General features: G+C 42.7%; 1 protein-coding gene across 1 annotated transcript; it reads left to right on the top strand.

Moving 5' to 3' along the window:
* Positions 1–1,036: 1,036 nt before the first annotated feature.
* On the top strand, positions 1,037–2,391 carry LOC127566378 (uncharacterized). Its single transcript, XM_052008402.1, has 2 exons — positions 1,037–1,579; positions 1,633–2,391. The coding sequence occupies exons 1-2, from the start codon at positions 1,037–1,039 to the stop codon at positions 2,389–2,391; spliced, it is 1,302 nt and encodes a 433-aa protein (XP_051864362.1).
* Positions 2,392–9,858: the final 7,467 nt, after the last annotated feature.

Below are 9,858 nucleotides of genomic sequence, written 5' to 3'. Positions count from 1 at the left end.
GTTTAAACTGTTTCGCAAGAGGTCACCAACTCCGAGAGTGTACGAGTGCGCACAATTGCTTTACATGCAAAGGGCGGCACAACACTCTTCTCCATCGGGGCGACACATAGTGGGTCCAATAGCTCTGCTAGCAGAATTAAATTAATAACTTTGGTAAATTAATATATATTTTTAATGAAACTTTGTACTTACAGTTTTTAATTCATTTTACGTATATTCCAAATTTCAATGTCCTACGTTAGGTATTTATCATAGCTCCCATACAAATGTAAAAAAAACCAAATTCAACAATATAAATGTTCACATTTTTTTTTTTTTAATTTTTAAGTGTTTTATTTTTAATTTACATTTTAACTAATGAGCTTGTTTTCTATATATTATTCGCTACTCTTATTCGGAATCTGAAGATTCAGAATCATTATTTAAATGTGGGAAATTTATTAGAAGACCAGCAACAACTTTATCAAATTTATTAGATTTAACCAATTTGTTGACATTTTAGATAATGATGTTATTAGTGGATCAGAACACACGAGTAATGCGTGCATAACATCTTCCATTGTATTAGATCTATTATTCTTTCGAGAATGATTCTCCGTATATTTCGAAATTCTTATTCCTGGCTGCCAGGGCTTCTTCAGACATCATGCGAATGGGAAGACCCACATGCTTTATGATGTCTGCACCATGAATTAAAATCTTATGGACAGATGATGGCATATAAAACCATGGATACAATTCAACAAACATTTCAGCTGATTTCATGGCATATGAACTAAATGCATCGATATTGATTTCGTAGCCACAAGTTAATGCACGTAGAATAACACAAAAATTATAAATGAGTGCCTCGCTAACTCCTGTGATGCGTGATTAGGTCGTATGGAGCGGCGATCTATGTCCGTGTGGAGACGGCGAACAAGGTTACCACACATCTCCTCACTGCGAAGACAAATGTGGCTCATGTCAAGTCTCTCTCAGTGCCACGTTTGGAACTTTGTGGCGCAGTCCTGTTGGCTGAGTTATCTGCGGTGGCATGAACCAGGTGGTGGCATGTGGTGGCATGAACCAGAGTGGCTTCATCTCCCGTCGGATCAATGGCCAACATCTCCAAGTCCCATTCCGGAGACTGCTGGAGCAGCGGATTAGGTGTAACATCGCTAAGTTACGTCTTATTCCTGATTTCCTGAGTAAGTTCTCTGAGTTTGGCAAGGCACTGCGCACGTCTGCCTATGTTCTCAGATTCATCGATAGAAGTCGGAAATTGGCAGATCCAAGCTCTACCGTGGTCCAAGCGGATGAGCTGTCACGGAGCCAAGAGCGGCTAATCGTCATGGCTCAACGACAAACTTTTCCACAAGAATACCACTGTCTGCAGTCCAAGCAGCAGGTTCCTTCGTCAAGTTCAATCCGAAACTTGAACCCTTTCCTCGATGGCAAGGGGATTCTACGGGCCTATGGGCGTCTGAGGGCGTCCCACTCGCTGCGTTATGATGAGAGTCATCCAATCATCCTCTCGTACTCCTCATCCTTGGCCGACTACTGGTTCATTTCACCCATCGTATATCCTTACATGGGGGTAACCAAGTCGTCAGGCTGATCCGTTCCAGATTCTGGATTCCAAAATTGAAGGTCCTCGCCAAATCCACCATCAACTCTTGCAAGGTTTGCGTGATCTACAAGAAGAGATTGCAGACCCACATGATGGGGGACTTGCCCAAGGAAAGGGCGTCCTACTCAAGACCTTTCATGCACACTGGAGTCGACTTCGCCGGCCCATTCGAAATAAAAAATTACACTGGCCGAGCCTGCCTCATCACCAAAGGGTATGTCTGCGACTTCGTGTGCTTCAGCACGAAGGCGATCCACTTGGAGGCAACATCGGATCTCACGACGGAGAAATTCCTGGCCGCATTCTCCCGCTTCATCGCACGGCGCGGGTGTCCACACCAAATGTACTCGGACAACGGGAAAACCTTCGTTGGAGCTAACAAGGTGATCTCCAACGACTTCTTGGAAGCGACGAGGGAGTGCATCATCGCACAACACGCCCACAAGAGCCTATCCTGGCACTTCATCCCGCCGGGCGCCCCGCATATGGGTGGATTATGGGAAGCCGGCGTAAAGAGTTTTAAGGCACTCTTTTACAAGGCGACATCCACTGCGAAGTATACGTTCGAAGAGTTGTCCACTCTTCTCGCTAAAATCGAAGCCTGCTTGAATTCGAGGCCGATTTCCCCTACGTCCGAGGATTCTTCGGACTTACTAGCGCTCACTCCTGGCCATTTCCTCATAGGTGGCCTCTTTATTTCGGTGTTGGAACCACCAATTAACCAACCGACCACCTCCATCCTCAATCGATGGCAGCGACTGAAGGCTCTTCACCAATAATTTTGTTTCCGTTGGAAAGATGAGTACCTGAAGGAGCTGCACAAACGGACGAAATGGCAATCCCCTACACGGAACCTTCGGATCGGTGACATGGTCGTCATAAAAGAAGACAACCTTCCCTCAAACGAGTGGCGCCTAGGACGGGGGCTGACGACGTGTCCAGGCACCAATACCAAGGTCCGAGTTGTAGATGTGCTCACGGCGCGGGTACTATCCGAAGACCCGTCGCAAAACTCATTTTTACTCCCGATGGACAGCAATACTGACCTCTCCACGTCTGAAGGACGAATAACCTCCTGCTCCGTATTCCGATTCGTCGTCTTGTGTTGTCCTACGCTGTCCTGTTCTGTGTGTCATTGACAATGCAAAGAGGCTACTACAATAATCATTTGTTTTTTTTCTTGTTTCATTTCATGTAGTATGCCATCACATACATCCACCCACCAGGACCGCCCCGCTGGCACCAACTCCTTCCGGTGTCGCGTGTGCCGTGGGATCCACCCACTCCGGAAGTGTCAGCGTTTCCTGAGGCTGACAGCGGAGAAACGGTTGAGAGCAGTACTCATCAACAAGTACTGCTCTAACTGTCTGACCCACCAACACTCCGGGCAATCCTGCCGCAGCGCGGAAGTTGCAGGGTGTGTCAATTGAACCACCACACGCTGCTGCACTTCAAGGAGGCACGCAGCGCTCGCCCCAATCGTCAGCGATGAGGCGATGACCAACCGGGCTCAACCCGGTCCCGAACCCCAACACGGCCACGTTCGCGAACCCAGTACGATCACGTTCCCTAACTCCAGCACGGTCACGTTCCCGCTCGCCGTCTCTCTCCATCGACCGGCCTCCCCTACGCCCGAGGGGGCTTTTCCGACGTCGCTCGCATCCTTGCTACAGGACAAGGCTGTGAGCATCCTTCCAACGGCCAACATCCTAATCGACACTGGATGTAAGACATTCGAGATGCAAGCGCTGATCGATCCGTGCCCGGCGATCAGCCGTATCAGCGCATCATTGGCAACGGCCTACCGGCTATCCGTCACCCGCGTTGGTACGGCGTCTGCACGGCGATCATCCGCTCGCGGACATCCGAGTTCCGTCGAAAGGTGCTGCTGCAGGTGGATTTCCAACTCTGCCGCCGCACCCCCTGTCGATGGCGAGAACTTGGAGCAGTTCTGCAGCATTACTCTCGCCGACGAACGCTGGTTCCAGCCATCGATGGTGTCCCTGGTGCTCGGCACTGATGTGTATCCTCACATCATCCAACCTGGCCTCCTGCCGAGCACCAACCATCCACATTGGGTTGGATTCTGTCCGGTCCATTTGGACAATGATACCGTTTGCAACTCATTGCAAGGGGGGGGAGGATGTTGATGCCAGATGACTGCAGGTGTGACCACTCAGGCCAGCTGACAGTGTGGTCGCGATCGCAAGTTATCGATAGCGACAAAGCTGGTATACTGTGACCGTGTCATACGCGCAGCCACACTGATCTAGGTTTCCTCTAGAGATGGTCACCCTGCCTTTTTTTAGTGCTTTTTGCTATTCCGCATTTTCTCATATGTTCAAATTTTCTCAAGCACATGCAAGGTTATTTTCAAGTGTCGATAAAAAGTTCTAAAAAGCTCTACAAGTTCTACACAATTAAAAAGTGAAAGTGTTTTATTTTGATTGCAAGCATCCCCCTACAAACACTGGGATTTGCCTATATGTTATTTTTTCTTAAATTGTGGAATATAAACGCTTATTCCAAAAGTGATATAGTAAAAACAAAATTTTTGATAATTAATAGAGTGTTTCATATTATGAAATTTCATAATCTAATTACACAACGAATTAAATAATAATTAATCATAATAATAATTAAATAAATCAGGTTCTCAACTGTCTAGCAAATCTTTAATCCATAAAGGTTATTATTATAATTATGACGACCTACCTTTGTCGCTTTAAGTATGTCTTGTCTACATATATAAAACATAGATATGTTATTTATGTACTATATCATAATAATAAAGCATATATCACTTTACTTATCAATATGATATTGTAAATCTATTACGTATTAACAAGTGTGTGTGTTGTGTTAAAAATAAATAAAATAGTGTGTTTTATCAACATGTTGATAATGATGGATCAACATTGAGTGAGGACGGTTTCCGGGTTTTTCCGCTTTAGGGTTAAGTATATTACAAACAAGGAGGTTTGGCTAAAAAGGCTGTGGTTCTCAGGCTACCAACGCACTATGGGCAAAAATCCCCGAATTGCGGCATTTTTACCATTTTTTAAGATAGAAACATGAAACTTTGTACACGTACCTAAAAAATAAAGATAGAATTTCGGATTTTTTTTTTCGAATTGGACCACGCTTTCCCTCCCTCCCACCTTACCATAAAATTGCAATTTTCGATTTTTTCCCTAAAATTTTTTTTTTATTATTTTAAATGAATATATTTAATAAAATTGTATTAAATATTTTTAATTAATATATTTTTAACAAATTTGCATTATAAAGTTGATATGGATACCTGAAAAATTAAATTAAAAATTAGTTAGAGCCCAATATTAAGTTTTGTGTCTCCATACATTGATACCCAGTTAATAATTTATTCTCCCAAAGCTCTTCCTCCAACTCCAGGGAATCCAGCCCGAGTATTTCAAATTCATTATCTGCGACTTCTTCTACCTGCTCAACATTATGGTCTACACATGTCCCTGTTGCTGGAAGCTCAATGTCAGGAGATCCGAAAGAGCTATAACATCTCTTTGCCTTTTTTTGTAATTTAGTCTTTGGCGTTCCTTTAGATTTATGGTTGAAAGCAGTGGGTCAGAGGAATCCAATGCTTTATTAAACACATTTGATATAGTATTCAGCCGACTGTTTTTTCTGACGCATTTTCACCCAGAGCACCTAGAGGAAGTACGGAGGTTTCCATTATTTGGTGCCCATGTACCAATACTTTATGCACAGTCGGTGACATTGGATACCAATCATAAGTTTCAACATATAGGTTGAACGTTTTCGTACATAAATCTTTGAATTTTGCTGGGCATACTTTATATTCACACGATGCAGCAATTAAAAGGATATAAAAATTATGCAAAATGTTCTCGTTGAAATTGAAAATTGTTGATAACGTTTTGGTACCTGCAAAAGCTCTTCTGGCGGTATTTCCATCATTACTGTTGCCACTTCCATTTTGTTTAGGGTTGTCTACGTTCAAACCCATTTCATCCCATAATCTACGTTGAATCCTTTTTTTCCGTAACGCAAAGCCATCTTTGTCTGAGCCTGTGACTCTCCATTTTTTTAGCTCCATTCGGTATGCTACTTTTAATACGAAGTCGAAGAATCGTATGCATGCATGTAAAGGACTTATACCATATATATGGCTATCAGAATACATATATGTATATTTATATATACTTTGACCTGTTGAGCCATCAAAACCGTACCTGACCATTAATTTGCAATGCGTTGCTTGCGAATGAGTAATGATGAGAATGATTCAATAAATTCTGAAGTGATACTTGAACTTTATATTCAGAATAAGTTATTAAATCTTGTTCTGGTCTGCATTTCAATTTCATTTTTGTAATTTCCGAATAAGGGGGATAAATATCGCATCCATGGAGCTTACTTATGGCTTTTATGTTAATGTATTGTCGTTTTGTTAAATTGTTTTCAATTAAAAAGGCTAAAGCATTTTCAGGACTTATTACTGTCACCTCTTTCTGCTTAAATTGGTTCGTTATACCAGCTATATTATCTTTATTCAATGCTTTTTGCAGTAGAGGAGAAGTGTTTTCAACTTTTTGGCCAATGTAGAAGTTGCATGCAACAACAGTGGCATGCAATCTTCACTTTTATCGACCAGATCAGATGCCAATTTTCGCCTTAACCTTGGTCCTGCCTCAATGTATGTCAAGCGTTTGCGACCAGACTTGTCGCGTGGAATATCATCTTTAAAAAACTCAATTTTTAAAGATGATGCGAGCCATTGCGCATGCTTTTTTTTGAAACGGTCGAGGATTCTGTTGCATTTTGGCAAATTAGTGGTAATAAATCCAAAGAATACCCTGAGCTTATCTTTTATTATGTTTTGCTGGACATCACTTAATTCAGCCTCATCAATATTTTGTAAAACAAAACTGCTGCACAGCAGCTTGTTGGCGGTTGTTGTCGCTCCAAACATCAAGCAACGTTGAATGTAAGAATGTAACTGCAACTGCAACATTGAGTATTGCCGTAAATCGGGCAAAAATGTGCAAAAATGTTAACCACTATTTGATTGTTAACAGTTTGGTTAATAACATTCAGCTTTAATATTCCCTCGACCGACCTAGACGCACAAGTTACACTCCACAGAAACACAGATACATTTGTTAGCAGCGGCCTAAAAACATACCAACAACACATTGTACGATTGGACAACATAACACATGTACTAAAAATTTAGTGCCAATAATTAATATTACATACCTTGACGATTAAATTCCATATCTAAGCTTTTTTGTTTAATTTACAATTTGAAGATACAACTCACAGAAAAAATCATAAACTTTCGCGCCAAATTCTTTTTTTAGAGTGGCCAGATCATAGTCTTTAAATAACAAAACGAATAACAAAATACCAGCGAAGTCTAAAAATTTTTTAAAAATATGTTTCAGTATATTTGAAGTATTCTAATTCAAACAAGTAAGAAAGTTACAGTCGAGTGTGCTCGACTGTGAGATACCCGCTACCCATTTTTAATAAAGGCAAAATATTGCGGTATCATTTTCAAAATATACCGAAAATACTAAAAAAAAATACTAAAAATATACCAAATGGTATGTTTGGTATATCGATACAGCACACCATTCAAAATATACCATAGACGACACAATGTACCAGATTGTCACCCAAAGCAACTCAGACCCCTAGTAAGTAGGCGTTTTTGCCCATACAAAAGTATTTCTTTAATAACTTCCACAATTTTTATCTGATCACAACCAAATTTTCAGGAATCACACTTGTTATTCGATTTTTTTGATTTGCGGGGGGCGGAAGTGGGCGTGGCCAAAATTTGAAACAAACTTGATCTGCGTGCAAACATAACAAATGCTGTCGAAAAAAAATTATAGCTCTATCTCTTATAGTCTCTGAGATCTAGGTGTTCATACGGACGGACGGACAGACACACAGACACACAGACACACAGACGGACAGACGGACATGGCTATATCGTCTCGGCTGTTGACGCTGATCAAGAAATATATATACTTTATAGGGTCGGAGATGCCTCCTTCTACCTGTTACATACATTTCCTGCCGGCACAAAGTTATAATACCCTTCTACCCTATGGGTAGCGGGTATAAAAATAAATTTAGTCAATTTTATAATACCGAACACAAAAAAAAAATGTAAAAAATGCCGCACTTTGCGACTTTTTGCCCATAGTGCAACGTGCGGAGATGATGGACGTTCAGCAAGTGCTCCTCCAGCAGTACTTTGGCACTGCATTTGAAGTCGTAGCACACCGGACAGCAGAGCTGCGGTTGCACACACAAATGAAAGGGATGCTCGGGATGCTTGATCGTCCAGTATTGCGATTTCAGTTCGTCAATGCTGCGGCGCGTCTCCGTACAATGCGAGCACGCGAACTCGTACTGCTTCTTTATGGACTCAGCGTTATAAGTTCGGTTCATCCGACGACAACTCGATGGGTTCGAACTTCGAAGGTCTGAATGGCCAGGGGCATGGTTGGTGGGAGGGATTGGCTTTAGGTGGCTCCTTGCGACGTTTTGACAAAAAATATCTGGGGCCATGTTCCAAAAGTCAACGCCGAGCAAGTCGTTGTAAAAGCGATCGAACTGCTGAATGGGAAGGCCCGGCATTCCGGGATGTTCCTGCGTCATATGAGCGGCGACAAGGTGATGATTATTGTGTCCAAAGTTACAGTAACGACACTTGTACTGAAACCGAATCGAATGCGCAACCTGACAGTGATTGGCCATATTGCGGAATGTGTAGGTTGCCTCATGGCATGTGTTGCAAATAAAAACCGAGTGTTTAACGATTTTGGCACTTGATGCGCAGATAGCATTGCAGCGGCTGAATGCGTTTGCCGGCATGGCTACAACGTTTGTTGTAGACAATGTTTATGGGATCCTTGAAGCCGTTATCGGAATACTGATGCTTACGCTGGTGTGCCAACTCCAATTTATGGAAGAATATTTAGAGATGCGCCACATGTCCGAAGTGAGTCACATCCTTCCAAGTACTCCACATTACGTTATTCCGTACCAATGTGTATTACGGCCCCAAAGCACTTCGACAAAGCTGAGGGTCGTATTTGATGCTTCGTGTCGCTCTTCGACACATAAGGCTGGATGACATTCCTATGGTCGGGCCGACCATTCAAAAAGAGCTGTTTTCGACTCTGCTTCGTTTTCGATTGCATAAATATGCATTAACGGCCGACATCAAAAAGATGTACCGCCAAGTTATGGTGCATGAGGCAGATCGAAACTATCAGCTCATAGTGTGGAGAATAGACCCATCAGAGTCGTTGAGATTATCCAGATTAAATACTGTAACACTGTAGCACTGCGCCATCGCCATTTTTGGCCATACTGCCAAGCGATATTGCGAAATCCCCGCACCCCATGGCAGCTGAGGTTATTAAGTAAAGTTTCTACGTTGATGATATGTTGACCGGTGGTTCTCGAATGCTGCTAGGTTCTCCGCATCAGATAGTACACCAAAGCCGATAACGATCTCCGAGACTGACGCAACCAAGACTCTAGGTGTGATTTGGTTGCCAAATGAAGACGTGTTCCAATTCCGGATGGACGATTCATTCATGGGTCTTAAGGCGACAAAACGGAACATTCCATCAGTGACATCGCGGTTTTTCGATCCGCTTGGCCTATTGAGTCCCTTAATCATAAAAGCAAAGATACTGCTTCTGGCTTCAAAAAGTTGGAGTTGGACGAATCCATACCATTGAGTTTGGATACATCGTGGCAGCAATTAAAGTCAATTTGACACAATTGCAAAACATAAAAGTACCACGATATTTGTGTACAGAGCGTACGTCACCGATCGAGATACATGGCTTCGCCGACGCCTCAATAAGAGCTTATGGGGCGTGTATTTACGTTCGTACGCATACTGCAGAAGGTTGTAAAATATCATTACTAACCTCAAAATCAAAAGTAGCGCCCCTCAAGACTAAGACTCTTCCTAGACTTGAGTTGCGTGCAGCTCACCTTCTTGCAGAACTCTGCCACCGCATACGAAGACTGGTCAGATTCGGAAGTCACTCTTCATTGGATCCGGTCACATCCTTCAACTCTCGCGACATTCGTGTCGAATCGAGTGGCCGAGATTCAAGAGTGGTCAGAGAGCGTGGAATGGCGTCATGTTCCAACTAAGCAGAACCCCGCAGACATTGTATCGAGAGGTTGCGATGTGACTGAAC

The sequence above is a fragment of the Drosophila albomicans genome, unplaced genomic scaffold, assembly GCF_009650485.2.
Source record: "Drosophila albomicans strain 15112-1751.03 unplaced genomic scaffold, ASM965048v2 utg000279l_pilon, whole genome shotgun sequence".
NCBI classification, from domain to species: domain Eukaryota; kingdom Metazoa; phylum Arthropoda; class Insecta; order Diptera; family Drosophilidae; genus Drosophila; species Drosophila albomicans.
This window is presented reverse-complemented; position numbering and strand designations above follow the sequence as displayed.

Bases quoted from the DNA above. Each gene is read 5' to 3' on its own strand.
- LOC127566378 (XM_052008402.1), top strand. From the start codon at position 1,037: ATGAACCAGGTGGTGGCATGTGGTGGCATGAACCAGAGTGGCTTCATC. The intron at 1,580-1,632 runs GTAACCAAGTCG...CCAAAATTGAAG, and splicing joins TCGTATATCCTTACATGGGG to GTCCTCGCCAAATCCACCAT.